Source organism: Tenebrio molitor, chromosome 1, assembly GCF_963966145.1.
Source record: "Tenebrio molitor chromosome 1, icTenMoli1.1, whole genome shotgun sequence".
In the NCBI taxonomy this organism is placed as follows: Eukaryota; Metazoa; Arthropoda; class Insecta; order Coleoptera; family Tenebrionidae; genus Tenebrio; species Tenebrio molitor.
The window spans coordinates 17,531,016-17,554,418 of record NC_091046.1 but is presented as its reverse complement, the minus strand read 5'-3'; the positions used below and the strand labels follow the sequence as shown (position 1 = coordinate 17,554,418).

General features: G+C 34.6%; 2 protein-coding genes and 2 long non-coding RNA genes across 4 annotated transcripts; 3 read left to right on the top strand and 1 right to left on the bottom strand.

Moving 5' to 3' along the window:
* Positions 1-677: 677 nt before the first annotated feature.
* Positions 678-5,998, bottom strand: LOC138141612 (uncharacterized). Its single transcript, XM_069062347.1, has one exon. It carries the CDS (start codon positions 5,757-5,759, stop codon positions 678-680), a length of 5,082 nt encoding a protein of 1,693 aa, XP_068918448.1. The 5' UTR covers positions 5,760-5,998.
* Positions 5,999-16,064: 10,066 nt separating this feature from the next.
* On the top strand, positions 16,065-16,577 carry LOC138137373 (uncharacterized). The gene is made up of 2 exons (XR_011161708.1): positions 16,065-16,222; positions 16,263-16,577. It is a non-coding gene; the product is annotated as an uncharacterized lncRNA (long non-coding RNA).
* A 1,768-nt stretch (positions 16,578-18,345) lies between these two features.
* On the top strand, positions 18,346-19,430 carry LOC138122229 (uncharacterized). Its single transcript, XR_011156384.1, has 3 exons — positions 18,346-19,041; positions 19,095-19,186; positions 19,288-19,430. It is a non-coding gene; the product is annotated as an uncharacterized lncRNA (long non-coding RNA).
* Positions 19,431-20,252: 822 nt separating this feature from the next.
* On the top strand, positions 20,253-22,560 carry Polr1F (RNA polymerase I subunit F). The gene is made up of 3 exons (XM_069036409.1): positions 20,253-20,501; positions 20,564-20,793; positions 20,906-22,560. Exons 2-3 carry the CDS (start codon positions 20,606-20,608, stop codon positions 21,243-21,245), a joined length of 528 nt encoding a protein of 175 aa, XP_068892510.1. The 5' UTR covers positions 20,253-20,501; positions 20,564-20,605; the 3' UTR covers positions 21,246-22,560.
* The last annotated feature ends 843 nt before the right edge of the window (positions 22,561-23,403 follow it).

The following is a 23,403-nucleotide window of genomic DNA, read 5'->3' as shown; positions in this document are numbered from 1 at the left end:
TCTGAATGAGAACTGAAAATACGGTCCTGCCGATACTGATGCAGGTGCGGGTAGGGGTAGCAGTTACCGGGTTTTTCCAAAGGGTAGGTAATAAAACCCAGCCACCCCAGCGTACTATATACCTGATCTATCGTCGGACGAAACTGCATATTTACAGTTTTACAGATTTGAACTATTTGGACGAAAGTGTAATCTTTAATTTATGCATGAAAGGATTACGGGCGAAACTGTAATCGCCGGTTAATACAGAAGTCCTCTCTGTTTGAGAGTTATCTTGCCAGGTAAGCTACCTGCAGGGTAGTGCCCACCCTTGACGGACCAAACTACCTGCAGATGCGCCAACATCGCAGGCCCCTTTGAAGGGTTGCCTTCAAATGATATAAATGAGTAAATGACCTAATTAGATATTTACAATTAATGATTTAAGTATAATGACTAAAACTACAGACATGAATAATATGAGAACAAATATGACGTCTCAAGTGAGAAGGAGAATGATTAACAAACTAAAACTAAACAATATAAACACATGAACTTAAGCTAATACATAATATAAAATGGATTATAAGAACTATGAAATCACTTGTGACAAATACATGATATGTACATTACAAACATACGTCAAATTGAATAAATTCGAACATCGACGAGCATGTCGTTATCACTCCTTTCGAATGTCATTTGTCTAACGGAAGAACGCACAGTTTTTTGACACTACGCGACACAACCGCACCTTTTGCTGTTTTAACTGACACCACTCTAACAACACCGTCGTGTCCTGGATGGACCTGGACGACCCTACCAAGAGGCCAATGTAGTGGTACGACGTTGTCTTCTTTGATCAACACCATATCTCCTGGTTGAACGTTGTCGTTGGTGATGCGTTGACCCTTTGGACGTAATTGTAGTTGCGGGATGTATTCTCGAATCCATCTGCGCCAGAATTGTTGCCCCAATTGTTCGATGCGTTGCCAACGTGATAATCTGTTTATCTTCAATTCTTCGAGATTGGGCTCCAATGGCGCCGTCATGGGTTCGCCGATAAGAAAATGAGCAGGTGTCAGGACGGAAAAATCTGTAGGATCTGGACTCATAGGAGTAAGAGGACGTGAGTTTAGACAAGCTTCCACGCGAGTTAAAAGCGTATACATCTCTTCATACGTGACTGATGTGTCACCAATTACTCTTTTGAGGTGATATTTGATAGATTTTATACCTGACTCCCATAAACCTCCGAAGTGAGGTGATCGCGGTGGGATGAAGTGCCAACGGATATTTACATTATTCATTTCCTGACTAATTAAATTTTGACATTTTGATGAATTTAATAAAAGTTTTAGTTCTCGACTGGCACCTGTAAAATTTGTTGCATTATCCGAATAAATTTCTGCGACATGTCCGCGTCGCGAGATGAATCTCTTCAATGCGTTCAGGAAGGATTCTGTAGTCAAATCGCCCACTAATTCAATATGTATGGCCTTAGTGGTGAAACAAATGAACAAAGCTATGTAGGCCTTAACTCTTTGTTTACTGCGTGAGTTTCCAGTTTTTAAATATATTGGTCCTGCATAATCTATACCGGTTTTGATAAAGGGACGAGCAGGTTGCAATCTGTCAACAGGTAAGTCGCCCATTTTTTGCGTTAATCCTTTGGGATTCGCCTTAAAACACTTTACACATCTGTGAATTATTTTTCTGACTGTGTTGCGACCTGAGATGGGCCAGTAGACTTGTCTGATTGAACACAATGTCGCCTGTGGCCCAGCATGCAATTGCCGCTCGTGCTCCTGTCTTACAATAAGCTCCGTTATGTAGTGATTTGCAGGTAAAACTATCGGGAATTTTTGGTTGAAGTTAATCGGTGCATGTGTTAATCTACCACCCACTCTGATTAAGCCTTCCTTTGATAGAAATGGACTTAATGCTATTAATTTACTGTCCTTTCTGATGGTTTTGTTATTCTTTAAATCAGTTAATTCGGTATTAAAATGTTGGCGTTGAATTATTTTCAGAATTGCAACTCTGGCCTTGTTTAATTCGTCGCAAGTTAAAAAACCTGAAACCTTGTTTGTTTTGTGGTGACAATTGTGTATGAACCTTAAACATAAGGCTATGACGCGCTGCAATTTGGAGAATGATGAAAATTTTGTTAACGTCTCAAATTCTGGTGTGGCCGTTGTAGCAACAAGCGTTATTTTGCGTTTTTCTGGGACCGATTGAGTCTGATCGGGATAAGACTTGGGCCAGTTCTCAGAAGGAGTTCGTAGCCATGCGGGTCCGTGCCACCATAAATCTGAATTCATTAACTCTTTTGGGGACATACCTCTTGAAACAATATCGGCCGGGTTATCCTTTGATCTAACGTGATTCCAATCAGCTCTTGTTGTTGTGTCTTGAATCTCCGAGATTCTATTAGCGACAAATGTTTGCCAGCTATTTGCGTTCGCCGATATCCAAGCCAATACAATGCTCGAGTCTGTCCAATAATACTGTTTTTGAAGATTTAAATTTAATGTTTTTGATATTCTCGCAACTAACCGGGTTAATAATAACGCGCCACATAACTCCAATCTTGGCAGAGATATGGGCTTTAGTGGTGCGACACGCGATTTCGCACACAACAAATGTACATTTATGTTGTTATGCTGATCAATTGATCTAATATATACACATGCTCCATATGCTTGAATGGAAGCATCGCAGAAGCCATGTAATTCTATTACGACCGCGGGTGAAGAAATTATAACCTTTCGAGGAATTTGCAAATTGGGTAAGTGCCTTAAATCTGTTAGAAACTGTGACCACAGATTCTCGATCGAAGGTGGAACTTGATCGTCCCAATCTAAGTTTAAACTCCAAAGATTTTGTAAAATGATTTTTGCCCGCACGACAATAGGACTAATAAGGCCAATTAAATCATAAATCTGAGCAATTATGGATAGAATTCCGCGTTTTGTAACTGGATTTGTAGAAAAATCGGAAATGTTGTATTTGAGTTTGTCAGTCGCGCAATTCCACAACAACCCTAACGTTTTTGTGTCTGCTTGCAAATCTAGTGTTATAAATTTTGAAATTTCGGATGAATCGGTTGATTTTGGCAAAAGTTCGGCACAGTTCGACGCCCACTTGCACAACTGAAAGCCGCCGCCTTTTAAGATTGATGTAATTTCATCGCGTATTTGAATCGCTTCGTTTAATGAATTTGTACCTGTCAATAAATCATCCATGTAGAAGTCTCTTAGGATTATTTTACTGGCTAATGGATATTTTTGAATATTTTCATGCGCTAGTTGTTGCAATGATCTCACGGCCAAAAATGGAGCGCATGCTGTACCGTATGTGACGGTTTTGAGTCTATACATTTCTAGAGGTTTTGACTGATCATCACGCCATAATATTCTTTGATAATCTCGATGTGACTCTTGCATTAAAATTTGTCTGAACATTTTAGCTATATCGCTACTGAGTACATATTGATATGTTCTGAATCTAGTCAAAATGCTAAACAAATCCTCTTGCAACGTAGGACCTATCATTAATTGATCATTCAGACTAATACCATTTGTTGTTTTGGCGGATGCGTCGAAAACTACGCGTGTTTTTGTACTGATTGAGTGTTCCTTGATTACTGCATGATGAGGCATATAGTAACACTTGTAGGTTTCTATTTGACTACCTGGTACCCTTTCCATGTGGTCAAGTGCCAGGTATTCATGAATGAAATCTGAATAACTGTTTCTCAGCGCGGGGTCTCTTTGAAGTTTGGTCTCCAAAGCAATAAACCGTTTCGTCGCCGTCTGCAAGGAATTTCCTAACGGGGTTGTATCGTTTTTGAAAGACAATTGTACCATAAACCGCCCGTCTAGGTCCCGTCTGTAATTTTGCCGAAAGTGCTCTTCACAAAGGATTTCTTCCGACGAAAGATTTCGTTTATTGCCGAAATCCTCAATTTGGAAAAACCGTTCGACTTGTTTATGGAGGATGTCTGCACCAATGTGACAATTGGTCACCAGATGATTTAAGCTGTTTTGTTCCGGGCTAATGTTCAAGGCGCCGCCAATTATCCAGCCCAAATGTGTTTGTTGTAAAACAGGCTTGTTGTGCCCTAATGAGATTTGACCTTTGTTTAAAATTTGCCAGAATAATTGGGCTCCCATTAACATGTCGATGGGTCCCGAGACATTAAAGTGAGGATCTGCTAATTGGAGTGATTGTGGTAAATTTAACGTCTTTGAAGAAAACGTTTGTGCCGGCAAGTTTTCCGTCACCTTGTCAACTACGAAGAATTGCTGTTTTTTGGAAAATTTACTGAATCGTGATTTGAATTTAATATCTGCAGAATGTGAAATGGTGTTGCCTGTATTGTTAATTCCCGAAACTGTTAGTTTGGTATGCCTTAACGGGACGTTTAAAAGTTTGCACAAAGTACTAGAAATAAAGTTTAACTGCGAACCTACATCTAACAGTACTCGGCACGTATGATATTTGCCATGAATGTCTTCGACGTGAATTTGTGCAGTCGATAGTAATACATATGGCTTATCAAATTGACAATGGTTTGTAACAACTAAAGGTTCCGTTGACGATGGTTGTTGTATTGTTTCGATTGACTGAGGTGTTTCGATTATTGTTTGATTGGGTTTGTTAAAATGCAGAAGTGTGTTATGTTTTTTGTTACATTCTTTGCAGGAACCTGACTTGCAATTTAGGGCTGAATGATTGTGTTTTAAGCAATTCACACACAAGTTTAAACGTTTAACTTGGTTAAATCGTTCAGTTACTGCTAACTTTAAAAAATCAGCACACTGGAAACTGAAATGACCCTTTTTGCAAAACGAACAAGTGAGTTTATCATTCGCAGAAGCGTGATTGGCAATTGCATGCGTTTTGTGCTGCGACGATTGTGATTTCTGATTACCTGAATTTAGCGACTCTAAAAGATTGCATTTATTATTTAAAAAGTCTTGAAGGTCTGCCAATTTCGGAATTTCTGAATTCAATTTTGCTTCCCATTCCCTTTTTGTTGGAAAATCCAGTTTTTTTGTAATTATTGGGACAATTAATGGATCCCATGAATTTGTGTTTATGTTTAGAACCTTAAGCGCCTCTAAATTGGAAATGACGGTGTCTAATAATTGTCTTAGACCTGAATATATGGTTTTGTTGAGAGGAGGTGCATTAAGTATGGCTTGAACATGTTCTTGCACAATGAGTCTTGTATTTTTGTATCGTTTTTTGAGTGTGTCCCAAGCGATTGCATAATTGGCCCCTGATATTTTTAAAGATTCAATGCATTTTAAAGCTTCACCCTTAAGAACTCCCTTTAAGTAATGAAAGCGTCTAATATCGTTTAAACCTTTGTTTTCATGAATTAAACTGTTGAATGTGTCATGAAACGAGGTCCATTCTGAATAAGACCCACTAAACTGTGGTAAATTCAACTGTGGTAAATTTACATTGACTTCCTGTGAAGTATCTTGGACATGACTATCTATGACAGATTGCATCATGCTCTTTGTATCGAAATATGAATCTTCAAACGTTTCGCGATCGTTTGTCTCTGATGCGGTATTGTCAATTAATTCAATTTGGTATTGAACCTCCCTGAACTCCTTGTAGAGATCATCTAGGGCTGACATGCGTGATTTAATTTTGTTTACATTATCACCTGGTGGGAATGATGCAACAAATTTTGATATTCTGTTAAGCTGAGCTATTGTTTGATTTTTCTTGAGTATTAATTCTGCTAACTCAGGCATTTTGAAATGAAATATGTGATTGAAATGAATTAAAGCTGAATTAAATGTGTCGCTCACGGAATGGATCTGAACGGGAATGATATAGGAATATAGGATGCTCACTGACCTGACTGGTATGTCTTGGACCAACTTGGTGGACTTCTGTTGTTGTCGGATGCTGCTATGGTGATTTCGCTGATGCACGAATTAAATCACTTATCACTAATCACTAACTCGAGGATAATCCGGCTCTATGGACCAACAATATGTTCGTGACTAGCGACTCTAATGAGGTGCTGGTATTTGTGTAAATCTGTGTAATTGTTCGAAGGACCTGATGATTAAAACTCAATGTTTTAATCTTAACAATATATATTCAACAACAATGAAAGTGGACCGAACTGTCCGGTGGTTAATACAGAAGTCCTCTCTCTTTGAGAGTTATCTTGCCAGGTAAGCTACCTGCAGGGTAGTGCCCACCCTTGACGGACCAAACTACCTGCAGATGCGCCAACAACAATGTTATCCACTATTTCCAAATATCATAGCTAGATTTGTGAGCCCATCATTCATATTCTTATCAAATTATAGATATTTAACTCTGTCACATTAACACTGTTTTCAATTAGTTTCAAAACAAGAAAAACCTATACCGGGTGGGGCATCGTATACGCGCACGCGAGAAATCGCGACTTCTAATTAAATAAAATTGTCGAAATTTTTCAGACTTACCTGGCTATTGGTAAGGTACATTTCATAATTTTTTGATAATTTTTCACTTACAAACAAAGCCAAAAAAAATTAAAATGTAAATTTCAACCAAAAAGTCAAATTCTGATTTTTATACTAACCTATACAGATTCACTTCCTATAATTATTTACGAAATCTACGGAAAAAAATACCAATTAGATTTTGAATTAAAGGCAGTTTTACATTTCAACTTTCAAAATGATTTTTATTTATGACCTGCTACTTGTGCTGTCGTAAATTTAGGTGACAATGGAAACTGTCAATTTTATGGCAAAAAGGTTTAAAACGGTCGGCTATACCCTCGGCTATACCTTTGTTGGGAAATTATACCATTGTGCCGTAAATCACCCGTCTGGTTTACGTTTAAATAAAAAAGCGAATTATTTAGCTAACCAAGTCAAAATTTGTAATTATGCCACCAGGGTTTGATGGGCTAGCAGATACAGATTCATTTAGTGTAAAAACTTTATAGGTAAATTAACAGTTAATTTCAGAAAACTAATAAAACTGTTACGGCCTTATTTATTAACAAAAAAAAATTTAAAAATTCTCAAATATACCTTATCAATAATTAGTCAGGTATATAAAATTTCGCCAATTTTATTTAATTAGAAGTCGCGATTTCTCGCGTGTGCGTATACGATGCCCCACCCGGTACAGGGTGGACCATCGTATGGCATTTTTTAAATTTAACCTATTTAAAATGGTCAAAAAAAGATGAAAATTGGAGGAAATGATCTTCAATTTTGATACTACAACATGGCATAATTATTTTTTAGAAAACAACATTGATGTGAAAGTTGATTTTGATAGCATTTTATTATCAAAGTAATAAAGCAATCCGGACTTTTTTCTTACAATCTCATCCACAGGGCAATGTCGATTATGATTATATAAAATTTGGCATTTAAATCAGGATAATAACTGAATAAATCGACATTTAACATCTACGAGCAAAGTAGTAGCATATTTATGGTAGTATTTTAAAATGATGGAAATCATCAAACGGTGGTAAAGTTTGATTTACAAGGGTCTCCAATAGCTTACAAATCCAGGACGCACCGCCAGTTATGATTTACAGCTGGTTGTTTGCGGTAAGTGACCATTGTCAATCAGGAATACGACCCATCGAGGGTCGTCGTCATAAATTACTCACATTTTGGTACCAAAAATTATTACGTCAATTAATTTGAAATCAATGCTTCCTTCATAATTTTTAATATCAGAAATGAGTTCTCTGTGGTATTTTCAATCCAGGGAGTCGATAAAAAAAATTTAATAATTCTAATTTTTTTATGTTTTAGCGTCCTGACGCCATTTGGAGCGTCTGTTTGAAAAAATAAAACATCCATGTTTAGTCCAGTCAATAGAGACATAAAAATGGTTCCACCTTGCAAAAGGTACAGAAAAGTTTATACTTGGCAAGTATCTTCTATTAGGCATATTATTAATATTGCCGAGTTTGCGACCTTGGGGGGTTGTCGCTCGCCCCCCCATATTGGAGAATAGGGGTGGAAAATCACATTTCTGCGATTATTTCATTATCCGTGCGAGATACAATTCTCTACATTTTTTGTTCTTTATGTTTTTTTGTCAGATCAATAGTTTCGTAGTTACAGCCTGTAGAAATCGAGAATTTCTATTATTTTTGTACTTTTTATTCTTTTCCACACCACCACAGAGGTAGAGCAATAGGGTGCGTTTTTTTTTGATGTGGTGTCCCCGGTGGGCATAGTCCACGATGCAGTAGAAATTTACTGTTTTACTCTTTTTGATTTCTTTGTAACGTAAACGGATCCAAATGATCTGGATCGATCGGTTTAGATGAGCTGAATTCATCAGAGTTTATGAAGTCGAGAATTCCTCTTGAGAACTTTCCTCTTGTTCCTCAGGGTCATCATCATCATCATCAGGATCATTTGGCGTTTACCTGTTTCATTAGTATACACGTTGGAGTCCGATATGCCCGTAGACGGACAGACAATAAATGCTCGATTTCTACAGGCTGAAACTACGAAACTATTGATCTGACAAAAAAAACTTAAACAACAAAAATTGTAGAGAATTGTATGTTCTACATTTTTTCTAATTAGTTAGATATACGTATCTCGCACGGATAATGAAATAATCACAGACGTTCCAGAATCTGAAGATCAAGACCAACAAATACCTGAAATCAATGAATTTCTATTTTGGCAAACGCCAGATGATCTTGATGATGATGATGATGACCCTGAGGAATAAGAGGAAAATTCTCAAGAGGAATTCCCGAATTCATAGACTCTGATGGATTCAGCTCATCTATACCGTTCGATCCAGATCATTAGGGTCCGTCTACGTTACAAAGAAATCAAAAAGAGTAAAACAGTAAACTTCTACTGCATCGTGAACTATTCCCACTGGGGACACCACATCAAAAAAAAAAAACGCACCCTATTGCTCTACCTCTGTGGTGGTGTGGAAAAGAATAAAAAATACAAAAATAAAAGAAATTCTCTATTTCTACACGCTGTAACTACGAAACTATTGATCTGGCAAAAAAAAACATAAACAACAAAAAATGTAGAGAATTGTATGCTCTACATTTTCTATAACAACTTAGATAGAGGTATCTCGCACGGATAATGAAATAATCGCAAAAATGTGATTTTGCACCCCTATTCTCCAGTATGGCGGGGCGAGCGGCAACCCCCCCAAGGTCGCAAACTCAACAACATTAATAATATGCCTGATAGAAGATACCTGTCAAGTATAAACTTTTCTGTACCTTTTGCAAGGTAAAACTCCCTATTGGTTGGACTAGTTGTAGTACTTTCAGTGTAGATCACTGACCACAAAATTCAAATTTCTAGGATGATTAGAAATATGGTTTATTGAGAAAATGCTATACGATGGTCCACCCTGTATATATGTCTGTAAGAGCAAGATTGATAATCAGTTGTTATTAGTCGTTGTACCGCCGTTGTGTCTGTAAATAAAGTTCTTTTTTAAAAAGTTGTTTATTTAACAAGAAAATATAATTTGCCCACTAGTTGTTAGTTGTTATACTCGTAAACAAACATTTATAATGACCTCGTATGTACCGGGTGAGATGAGTTTTATCGTCAGTGGGAAAACATCCACTTCTAATCAATTTAAAATTCTCAAAAAATTCAGGAATGATTGTGAATCAGTCTAGAACAGTCTGTAAAAATTTCAAAATTTTTAATAAAACAGGTAAAGATTTTGTTTTAATTCAATAACTGATACATTAATTTACATAATTTTTCACTCAGAGTCCTTTCAAACATTCAGGAAAAATTTGGTGTCATTGAAATCATGAAAACATCACCGGTTTTTGAAATAAATGTAATTTGATATTAAAGCCTAAAATTTAGCTATGATTTATTATTAAATTGGGCGGTCAGTTCCACAAAAGAAGTTGACGTAGGTTATTTATGATACCCTTTAGGGACTTAAGAATTACTAGAAAAGTGGTCAACAGATGTTCTCAACAATGAGATATTTATTTATGACACTGCAGTTGTAAATCTTGATCATTTTTCGCTCTTAATGTTAAAATTGGAATAATTCAAAAACGAATAATTTTCTTTTGATGCGAATTTCGTAAATGTGTTCTTTGAATTAATTGTGAATTATAAGCGTGTACGAAAAAAAAATTTTTTTTGCTCAAAATCGATTTTTTTAATTTTATGACTCTGAATTAAGTGATAAGTGAAAATTGATTACACACATTTGAAGTTTTATATCAAGGGAATGTAACCCTAAAGTTTCTTAATTTTTACTATTTTTTTAATAGGGTTAATCGTGCTGACGATAAAACTCATCTCACCCGGTATAATGAAGTATGACAACTTAAGGCTGGGATTTCAAGTGACCGTTACGGCTTACTATAGAATGACCCATGACATGCTGCCACCTACTTAGGGATAGCTAAAGTAATTTCTTGTGCGGTCCGAAGCGGTTCCCTACCGTAAAGTCACTAAAAAGGTATCTTTTTAGTAACGTTACCCCACCTTTATTGTATTCTCAATTTGGTTGTAGGTCGTAAAATTTTATTGCATATTATGAGCGATTAACGGGCACAATGGTTGGGTTTGAAAAGGTTGGGAAGCGGCGCGTGCCGTTTGCCGTACAATGCAAATATACAAAATGTACAATACAACCCTGCTTAAAATATTACCTGCTAGTGGTAAACTAGGATTTATAAGCCCCGCAAGATCTTTAACTTAAAGTACCATAAAATTTTACGACCTACAACCAAATTGAAAACACAGTACTCTAATAGTGCTTATCACAAATCACAATGGACATAAGCTTGACATAAGGCATAAAAAATTCATGATACATGCAGTGGATATACTATTAATTTTTCCGTAACTTATGAGAAGTGACCTCAGTGAACATTATTGTTGTGTACAAAAAGATACGAAGAATCATATTCGAGTTATATGGACACATAAATTATTTTCCAATTGCCCAAATTTACAAAGTATTCTTAGGTATCTCTTATGTATTTCTTATGTCATATGTCCATTGTGAATAAGCACTAAGCATTGCGGCAAAATACAAAAAAGGCGGTTCTTCTTTTATACTGTTTTGTGCTGTGTTTGCTTAAATATTGTTGTTTGTTTGTGTAAACCGAGGTGTAAACCATGGGGCGATTAGTACTTTCAAAGCAAAAAAAAACGTTCAAAACACGCGAGATCAGCGAAAATTTCTGCTGCAAGAAAATCAGCTGTAGAAGAAATTTTAGATAAAATAATTTCTTCCAGTAAGTTTATAAATTATTATTATAAATAAATAATAAAAGTAATAAAATAGCTGTATCGGTTATACAGGGTGTTTCTGAAATAAGTACATTAATTTTAACTGGTAATAGAACTCATCAAAAGGAACAACTTTTCTCTCTGCCATTTTGGCGAAAAACGTTGCGTAGTAGCTTAAAAAAATAGGAAAGATTTTTCTAAAACCGTTCATATCTCCAAAACTAAGCTACCTAAAAACAACCAGATTCTTACGAAGTGGATTTTTTGCTATACGACTTCGGCGTTAAAACACGTTTTGTGGATGAAAATGGATGTTTTTTTCATATTAGCGCTGATCCAATTAGCCGTTGCAGTATTTAGTGGCGTAAGGTTATTTTAGTGAAAAGTCTCTCCAATTTTTTTTTTGGAATTAAACATCGTTTTTCGGCAAAATGGTAGATAGAAAAGTTGTTCCTTTTGACGAGTTCTATTACCAGTTAAAATTAATGTACTTATTTCTGTTACACGTTGTATATCGCACAGTTTTAACTGACATTCACATTCAGCATAACAGACCAGACATTATTATTCTAAATAAACAACAAAAGCAAGCATATCTTTTAGATATAGCTGTTCCAAATTCCCATAATATAACACAGACATATAACACAAAAATTAATAAATATTTAGAGCTCTCCGTTGCTATGAGAAATCTTTGGAGTTTTAAAAAAAAATCTATTTTACCACTTATAATTTTAGCAACGGGAATAGTACCGGAATCTCTTTTTAAAAATTTAAAAATTCTGGATTTAGAAAACACATACTCATGTCATATCGTGAGGAAATTCCTTAACATTGACACAGAACATAATACACAACAAAGTCAAAATGCGGAGGCGAGACGCCGGTAATTATGTTGATAAGCACTGCACTATTACTTGATAGTAATATCCGTAATAGTGTATGTACTCCGGCAAAATTGCCGTGCCGCCAGGTGGCGGAGGGATAGTAATAAAATAATAAAAGTAATAAAATAGCTGTATCGGTTATTTACTCCTTTGTCATTTTTTCATTTTTCGTAGTCGGAGATGAGAGCAACGTACCTACCAAAATTAGCAGAAGTTCAAAATCATCCGTTAATTTCTGTCAATAACGATGATGTTTCAGAGAGTGAAGAATATAATTTTACTTGGGGTTCAGTAGCAGATTATTACACCAACATTTATTTTAGAGTAAATAGTCATCAACTCTCAATGGCTACAGAAAAAGAGATTCCTAAGTTAAATGGGTAGTGAGTACTTTTACTTAGGCCCAATTTCATAATCAGGCCGTTAACGGCCTGTTTGTTAAAGTGAACTTTAAAATAAAGTCCACTTTAAGTAAGCACTAAAGTCAAATGCATTTCATAAAACGATAGCAGCATTTTTTAACTAAAGTAACCTTTATCGATTCCGACAACCGTCGAGCATTATGTTGGTATGCCTGAATCTTCCGTTGTTACTGTATCCACTTCTACGCGTCTTTGTTTCGTGTTGACCACGTGAAAAAGTAAGGTTCTGTTTTGTGTTATTGTGTGGTTATTGTTAGCCACATTGTCGGTTTTGCCGGTTTTTGCGTTTTTTTATTTATATTTTTCAATAATTATGGCTAGTGAACCAAAAGCCAAGAGAATGCGATCTAATAATTATAGAAAAGAGGAAGAATTGTTATTGCTAGAAGAAATTAGCAAATTTTGATTTGATGTAACAAAGCCATCGCAGTTGCTTTTGTAGGTACCTAATCCGAAATCTGTCAAAGAAATCGAGATCATCATAGTGTTCAAAGTAATTTTTCCTTTGTCTGTAGACTTTCGTTCTTCTGACAAACAAAAATTCTTCATCTTCTGATGATGATGAACTTGATGAATTGTTTATTACGTCCATACTTTTTATACTAATCACAAATTTTAACACTGCAGACTGCACATCCAAGACGGCGAACTGTCATGTCTGCTCCACAGTGTGCTTACTTAAGGTTCCTTTAAATTATTTTATCTAATCCCGTGGGATAAATGACACTTATCCCACTCATTTGAGTGGAATAAGGAACTTCATTACCGGGCGCATTTCATTACTCCACTCAGTGGGATAAGTAAGTCATTATTCCACTGAGTGGTGTAATGAAACTGGCTGAAATAAATAAGATGTACTTTTTTTTTTAATTGGGGGCGGTCTTAGATAAAATTTTGTACATAACACGTGGGCTAAAGCATATTACAGGAACCTCGTGTGATTACAGATGAACTCGGGCTAACGCCCTCGTTATCTGCAATCTTCACACTCGAATCCTGTAATATTGCTTTTATCCCACTAATTGTGCAAATAACTATAAAGGCACTACAATGTCACTTTAAGTTAAAGGTACGTTAACGCGCCATTAAAATAAAGCCTACGATTATGAAACTGTTTCTTATACATAAAGGGACTTTAAAAATTTAAAGACACTTTAATTTTATTATGAAATTGGCCCTTACAAATGTAATGTTTGTGACGAATGTGTATCAATACGAACCGAAAAAGCCACAGAGGATTCCGAATCTGTTGTCATTACTTCTGCTGTGTGGGGGACTCTTGCAACCGGGAGTAGTTATGCCCATTTGGTAGAACGTCTAAGTACTTTAGACATTCCACCTTTATCCGGACGACATTTTTTTGACACTCAAAGAAGACTCGGCTTTGTAAGTAGAGGTAATTTGAATAGAGAAGAACCTGTCACGTGATCTTTGCAATTTTGTTGTAATCATTATCAGTCTCAAAATGAATTTTACTTGTCAAGAACTTAACACGGGGTCATTATAAATGATTGTACCATAGTAGGTGGCTGTGCGCTATGCTTTAGGTGCGCCGCTACGCCCACTAGTTGTTACAAACATTTATAATGACCCCGTATATGTACTATATTAATTAGATTTAATTTCTGAGTTCTAGATTTTTACATTCGACTATAAAAACCCTATACCATTGGAAAGCTTGTCAAAAAAGCTTTCGACTAGTGCAATTATAAATACAGAGTGCCATTTGAAAAAAAATGTTTTTGACATTTTGCATATGCGACTGAGCAGGTTGTTGAGTAAACACTCAACAGATGCAGCAAACATTCAGGAATCAAACAGCGTCAATTATTTTATTTATGTATAACGATTTGGAAGGTACAAATTTTCGAACGGACCCCTGCAATTCGGCGAGGTAAATCATTGGGCCCCTTTTTCTCGAAAAATATCAACATTTGTATAAGGCATCATTGGCTCAATCGTTATCTTTTGTGGGGTTCTATCACAGGTTAAAATATCTGCACAACCTTCAAAGTCACGCTGTACATATTCATAACAAATAAATTATAGTAGTTTATTTAACGAGTTCGTGCGTAAATTGGCACGAGTGGGCCATTTTAAAACGCGAGTGAAACGAGTGTTTTAAAGGCTCGCGAGTGCCAAAAAAGGCCCAATTTACACACGAACGAGTTCAATACAACGTTTTTTTGTTCGACGACCCCCTTAAAGGCTCCAAATCGCTTAAAATCATTAAAATTAGCTTGACGTTTCGTTTTGACAAGTTGTGACATTTATCAAAATCCGTTCACACAGGAGAAAATTCTCAAATTCTGACAGTGTCGAACAAAAAAATATTTAATGCCTGTGATTACATTTTTTAAGTCTCTTGTACCCGATGAACTGATGCGATCAATTCAATACTTTTATTGCTTTAGTAAAAGAAAAGAAAGCTTAACTTGTAATTTTCTACTTCGCACTGAAATGATAATCAAAAACCACCTATTGCATCGGAATTAGTAAAAATAGAAATTACTTTTTTTAATTTTTTAATAGAATGCTAATAGTAGATCAAGTGAAAATCGAGATTATATTATTATTTTATTGACATAAAACACGGGAGTGAACAGAGGCAATTAACGCCAAAGAAGGCCCGTCCTTTCTTGAAAATGGATATCCGATATAGAGCATTCATTTTAAATGTTGGGTTTTGTAATAAAACTTGCCTGCTTTGACACTTGTCCGAAACTCAGTGAATCTAAAACTGTGTTCAATATATTCGGGTCCAAAATTAAAGAATGGTGGGATCGAGATCAACTTTTAGAAGACTAAGTGAAACCATTAACATTTGTTGCCAATACTGGTGAATCATCTAGTGAATTTGATTCAGATGACGATTAATCTTTTATCTGTTTACGTATTTATTCTTTACTTGCTGTAAAAGATACATGTAATGGATACTTTACTAATTACTGTTATTTCTTTATTAAGTAATCTTATTTGTCAAATACATTATTTAAAATCAACAATCTGTTTACATTTTTTTGGTCACTGATCACAAAATGTGTTTTAATTTTTTTTTACTTGTGGATATTTTAACGTCTCTTTCTTTTGCTCGTCGATAAGATGGTGAAAGTACGACGTGGTACCAGTTTTATATGAACAGAGGGATTCCTACTTTACCGTACCGATACAATGAAAATTTGCCGCTTTCGTAATTTATGGTGTTTTGAGATTACAACTTTACCCAACGTTTAAAATGAATGCCCTATATCTTTGCGTTGCACGAATTGCACGTGTTAAGGCTCGCGTTTACCTGAAAGAAATTTCGAACTTGATGTACAGTGGGTCCTCTATTTACAAATTTATATTTTGGTCAAACGGGTCAAACAAACCGAGAGACGCAGGTATAATTAGTCACAGACGCTCAGTATGGGGTAGAGAATTACGATCCTGTCCTGTTCCGTACCTAAATACGGAGATAAAATTTTTTGTTGGAAAGACAAGTCCTCAATGCCAAATCTGAATTGGCTGCACTGCAAACTGTTGTTTCATTCCATTTTATTATTTATTAGCTGACCCGACAGACGTTGTCTTGTCCAATCCAAATTTCAGTAAATTAGTTTGTGATGATGATTTATTTTCTTCCATTAAATTTGAAATAACAATGAATCTCAAGGTGTTTTATTTACATTTCGATTGCAAGATCGATGTTCAAGTGAACAATCCGATAGCGAAATAAATTGGTATAGAAATAAAATAATTACATTTGTTGGACAGATCGCGAAACAACAGAAAAGTAAAAACGGATGTAATTTTAATTTAGGCTGGAATGCGTTTTTCCAGATTTTTCTCCAAATTTTCCAAAAACATTTTTTCAATTGAGTTATTTCCATCCCGGGAACAAACCGAACAAAAAAAAAAAATCACTTAAATATGTCGTCAGTTATGATCGAGAGTGCATACAAAAATTATAATTTTTGAAGTTTGCCCTAATTTTCCGACTTTCCTTTGTAATTCTCCCGATTTTTTTTTTAACAAAAGGAACATTAAATTTTAAAAAATTAAAAATATTGAGCTAAGAATTTGTTTTAGTATTTTTTTGTAGGTACATAATATACCTACAATTTGATCGTATAGGACATTTTTCTGACTTTGAAGGTCCGACTAATAAAACTATAATATTCACCAAATACAGGGTGCAGCATTGTGTAGTTGTATTTTCCCAAAGTATTACGATTAAATCTGCATTTACTCCCTGCAGATGAGGGAATGAATATTAGTTCGGAGTTTCTACCTGATTTGTCAAGAATTATGAATGAGACAAAAATGACCCTTATGGTAAAATATTTTTAAGGTAAAATTACAATGAAACGGTTGGTTTCATCTTGTGTCCCTTCGGTGAATAATTGAATATTTTTAAGGTTTAAAGGTTTATTAGTCAAAAAAATTTGCTATAGATAAAGTATAGGGTTATATTATGTACTCGCAAGTAACGATTTTTATTCTTTACTTATTCTGTACTTGCTCATGTAATAGTAATAGTATACTATTATTTCATACTAGAAGTCTGTTCTGTATCATAATTTTATTGCAAAAATAAAAAATCATATTATGTATTTTGTGAAAATCGCATCATCTTTTTTCCTGTGGTAATGGCCGTTGCTATTGACCAATCAAAACGAGAAAACAAAAAATAACCTGATAAAATTTCTCTAAAATGCACATGTGCAATAATCTGATCAAAAATGCCGGTACCTGATTTTTTTTTTATTTACTTATTTTGAATAAAAAGGATTGGAAATAATGCGTTTGTTTTCATTCTATTCAGGAAATAATCAGCCGTATACCCCTCGTGCAAAATTTTATTATCGGCAATTTTTTTGCTAATGAACTCAAACATCCATAAATTATTCGGTCAGAAGACCAATTATTATCAAATAAAAGCCCTCGACTTCGTCTCGTGCTCTTATTTGCTAATAATTGGTCTTCTGACCTCATTTATGGATGTTTTCGTTCATTAGCAAAAAAATTTCCGATAAAAAATTTTGCTCTTGGGATATAATATGTGATTATTTCATTCATCATCATTTTCGACCAATCGTAAGGCTTTATTTTTTTAATTACAGCGATAATTTTTCGATAATTTTTTATTGTCCTTCAAATGTTTTTTTTTTAATTTTTAAGACAACGGCGAATACTAGTGTCACATTTTTTATTTTTATATCAAATGTCAACATGAGTCGTCAACTTCTGACGAAAAACTTGCAACCATTTTAAAAAATGACATTCGTGGTTGCTAATCAACTTTCGTATTACAACTCGATCATTTCGAAGCACTCAAGTGAATATTTTTCGACTTTTGCACTTTTCAATGTCAGATTTGATTTGTATAAATAAAACAGTCTCTGATACTGTTATAACTAACCTACCGGACTCAAATGGATAATGTAATCGAACATCTACCGGACAGTATAAAATAAAATATTTTAAATCGTGAATTTTGACATGAAATAAAGGAAAAAATTGTGCTTATTTCATGGTGTATTATTACTGGAAATTATTATTGCACGTAAAAAAAAAGGATAGAGATTTGCATAATATTAAAATGGGTGATACGCCGATGTAATTTGTACCCTTGTATAGTCCCCTTTTCGTAAGCTGTTAGCTCAGGTAGCATGTAGGGTTGGTTGTCTACAACGTGAAATTTTAACGTTGAGAAATGACTTCATTTTTTTCATTTTTTTCAACTAATATTCAAGTAGGAAACACCACTTTTCGTCTGCGTCACATTCATAACAATATCTAGTGAATGACGTGAGATATTTTCAATATCTCTTTTCATTTTGCCTACACAGCTTCCAAGCAGAGCATTTTATTTGTGGTTTTTCAACAAATTCGTCAAAACAAAATTATATTTTTCTCTTCATAGTTCACTAATAGAAATGTTCATAATTTATGTAGTAAAGAGAGAAAACGTTCATCTCGTACTGTTTTCTCAAAAAACGTGATCGAAAATCCACTTTTTCGACCGTTTCAAACTCAGGTAAACGCGAGTAACTCACTCACTCCAGCTCACTCACTCACTCACTGAACATCTAGACAATTTTCTTTAAGGTAACTACATCAACACACTACGTATAAAGGTACCGCCATCAGTGATTTTTTATGCCTGTCCTTGTCGCACAATCCACTCAAACTGGGGATAAAAAAAACACCATCTAAAAATGATTTGACGTAATTTGACAAAAACTAGTGTCATTATTCTGCTGCATATTTAATAATCCTAGTTCAAGATTCATCTAACTTATTATTTCGTTACAGTTTTCGTTTGTGTTTAAGTATTGTCATTTATTTCTTTGTTCTCGTTACATCTTTTAACTTGGTTCAGTTACTTGCGTTTATTTTAATACTTTAACATGGTCAGTAACAAGTGTTGTGTTAGCGGCTGTTCAAGTTCTAAAAAAAATGGATTTCAATTCTTTTATGTTTCAAACGGTAAGACACCCGTTACATATACTTATATACAGTAACAAGCAATTTAATATTAGGAGTCAAAAACAGAGTACGGAGGGAACAGTGGCTAAAATAATTTAGACTGTCTGTGAGTTCGTGCTCCAACCGTGAACTACAAATCTGCTGTGTAAGTATCTACATAGATAATAAAGTAAAGATTTAGTTTTTCTTATGTTAGGTGATATAGGTATGTGGCTCTAGTATACTTAATATTATTTTAATTTGCAGAAACATTTTAGTAAAGATGACTTCTTTTGGGCTGAAGATTTTCAGCGATTGAAACCTGAAAGATCCGCAAAATGTGACAGTAAAAATATGGGAATGAGAAGAGTAGTATTGTATTTTTAAACGATTAAAAATTTGGTAACTTGTTTGTGTTTTATTAGTGGTGTTTTTGTAAATTTTAATTAAAAAGATATCTGCAACCAGTAAAACATTTCAGTTAAAAAATTTTGATTAATAATGGGCGACATAACCTAACATATTTTTGACATTGTAGTAATGCCATTATTTAATTTAAAAAATCCCCAAAACTATTGTCTTCCTTATTTCACTTGTGCAATTTGCATTTGATATCTTTATCTTACAATCCACTCTCGCGAGGAATGGAATGGCGGTACCTCTATACGTAGTGTGTTGATCTAGTACCTTAATTTTCTTCAGTGATCAGTGCGATCTACTTAAAACTTTCCACATTAACAAAGGTCACGTGTGGGTAAAGTTTCAACACAGAACACTGTAAAATTATTTTGTTCTCGCAGAGTCACCAATATATTGTAAGCAAATTAATCTTTTAATGTTTCTTGTTTTTTAACGAAACCGGAAGACTGAATAGATTATGAGATGCCTTAAATTAAACCTTAATATCCATTATTGGCTGTGAATAATGACTAATTTCTCAATGTTGTCACAATTCTGATATTTTACTTATTTATTAAGCCATAAAGTTGACAAAGTTTGGTGTTTATGTATTTAATACTTTTAGTCTTTGGAACCATATCTATTACTTCAGAGCCAATAAAGAAGCTTAAATATTAAACTGTGTTTTAGTTTTTAACTTAAAAATGCATTACTTTTCTTGAAAACGAGAAATAATGTCACCATGTTTCCCTATACCCAATACATATACGGTATCCCAGTGATCCCAGCCTTAACATTTAAATTTACCGGTTATTACAGACGCATGCGCGTACCGACCGTCCCCTGTGCTTTTTAATGTAGTCTGGTACATACTGTGCTGGTACAGACAGTTATTTATACCATGCCATGAATACACTTTTGTATACATTGGCCTAGATAAAGAAGCACTTTGGTATTTAGCCGCTACCCGCTCGCCGCGTCGCCGCTCCTTTAACCTGTAATGTGCTTTAGTAACACTTACGGTAACACTCCCATCCCCCATGTAAAAAAAGATATTGTTGGGTGTTTAGCAGAGGTGTTTGGTATGTGTTCCATTATTTTTTTCATAAGTACGTCACATAAGTGTTACTTCCTCTGATTGTAGGCATTACATTTTGGCTGATGTAGGTATAAAGTACACAGGAAGATGAAGAAACAAAAATTTACGAAAACATTTAATCTAAAACATTTAGATAAACTAATTAAAGAGGACAATTCCTGTGTTCACTTGCATAAAATGAAACATCACATTGCATTACATCCTTATCACTTGGGAGATTTAACTAATTCTGTTAAGGATATTTTAAATAAGAGAATTGGAAAATTTTGTTCAAGGTATTTATAAGTGTAGTAGGTTCCAACAAATATTGTAAAGTAATTTGCATTTATACCAATATATTGCATATATTTTACTTTAGACAGTGAAGCGATTAATATAATGTTTTAGGTTAGGTGGAATCCTTTGTGGTTATAAAAATATCAAGTTCTTATCAGAAGAAGGACATATTTGTGATGACTCTAGTTTTATTCACATCGATATTCAAGCCGATTTCTTTATATTTAAACCAAGTATAGGCAAAGTTATAGAAGGTGTCGTTAGCAAGAAAAGCAAAGATCATGTTGGATGTTTAGTTCACAATATCTTTAATGTTTCATTACCTAGGCCAAAACATGTGGAAAATTGGATAGGACAGACTTTAATACCAAATAGTGAAGTAAAATTTAAAATTACTTACACCAATTTTAAGGGAAAATTGCCTTATATCACAGGAGAAATAATAGAATAATATTGAGGTTCATTATTCTATTATTTCTTTTTAATTAAAAAGCTAACGAACATTTTTATCAGGTCATTTTAGCAGGAATATTTTATGATTTTCAATTAGCAATCAATCATGTAGTAGCAAGGATAATTTTTTATTTTTGTGGTAATACTGATGTATGTATGTAATTTCATATTGATAATATGTAATTTATAACTGCTATAGTCTTTGCCAAAACCAAATAACCACCAACACCGCATTCTACCCAAAAAATCAACCGGCAACGTTGTGTAGTTAGATTTGATTGATCTATAGTGAAAATTTTTTAATAAACAATTGTCAATGTCACGCTGTACCACCCTAAAATATGCGCCTATGGACCAGCTGTATAACAATTTGACACCAAATCATAGTTAAGGTTATGTTGACTTCACTTCCTGTACCTTTCTCCCGCGAATTCATTTTCAAAACAAATTGAACGAGAAATCAGCAGAAATGTTTTTCGAATTTGAAATAAACAATCGCTCGTCAGGGCGCAGGCTCAGTTACATTAAAAAAATGTTGACACTCAGTGTGACTAACCGTATTATCATGAAAATCACTGTTTGGCTCATACCAACATGACAACGTTTTGACAATTGTTTATTAAAAAATTTCAATTATACATAGGATCCTAGTAATATCAAAATTACCATTATACATTTAGTGTAATTTTGTTTTCACCAACTAAATTCAACAGGTGGTGGTTATTTGGGTTTGGCACGGCCTATATATTTATGTTTGGTGTGCTTAAGGGACTACTAGTTTCAGAATTTATTATTTTGAACTTGAATGTCTGATTATTCTAAGTATTTTTGTCTCTTTGGTTACGTGTACTAATCTGGAGTATTTGCTTATGTTTGGCAAAGTTTTATATAACTTATGCAGAAAACTCCTGTGACATTTGCTGTCATTTGCAATTTTATATGTAAATGTTTTAGTTTATTTGATAAGTACTAACCACCTAATATTTTAAGCAATAAGGAGCAATACATTTTAGTCGTCAATGGCATTTCAAAATTTGATTAGATTGTCACAATTTTAAAAAATGTCCCTGCCTGATTATGCCCGTCAACAGTGTCAAAAAATTGAGAAAAAAAATGACAATGTCAGACAACATGATGATAGGTTATGATGATATTTACGACTGTTTTACAATGGAGCATTTTCGATTGCGTCAAAGAATGACCTTGACGACCAAAACTTATTGCTCGCGACTGTACATAGGACCTAATCATCCTATTACCGCCCCAAATTTGAAAAGATTATCATTAATTATATTATTTTGAGAAACTTAAAATGTCAGGAGTATTTTTCTAGCAGCTGCGTGGTTTCGTAGTTCACTATTCCTCAGACGACGACGTGAGGTTCTGACGGAGCCCGGGAAATTACTGATATTCACTGCTGCAGTAGCAGTAGTAAAAGGACTGTTTCGTATCACAGTTAAAAGTTGTTCGTCTTCATTACGTGTAGAAATTCGACGTCCCCCGGAACCTGGACGTCGTTCCACTGTTTGATCTTGCCTCCATTTTTTAATAATTGCACTTATCGTGCTTCTTCCTATACCCAAACGTTCCGAAATTTTAGAATGTGATAGACCATCTTGGAACAGGGATATTATCTGCACTTTATTAAAATAGGGTATTGGTGCCATGTTCGCAACTATTTGAATGAAGTATGACAGTGACAAATTTTTGGATGTCAATTCAAAAAGTCAATCATAATGACAATAAAGCATGGACTACATCCATTTTTTTTGAATTGACATGAAAGTGACGGCCAAAATTCCGTGGCCGCGATAGTACATCTATACTTGGGCCAACCAACAGATATAGTAATAAAAAAAAGGGGATGTGGCCTAGTTGCGTAGAACGATGTACGCCGAAGCCTGTTTCACAATGAAGCAGGTTCTTTCTAACAAATAGAGAACCAAAAGTCTTGAAAAAAAAACTATTTTGTAATACAAATCGAAAAATGCCAAGGAAAACAAACAAACATAAACACGTGGTCAAACTCCCGAAGCGAGGTTAAAACGAATGAGACGCCGAATGTCGTCAAGTAATTTTTGTGGATGTAAATCAGGCTTTCGAAAATCTGCGCACGTTTTGAATAAGCCAATTGGAAGCTGCTATTTAAAATACGC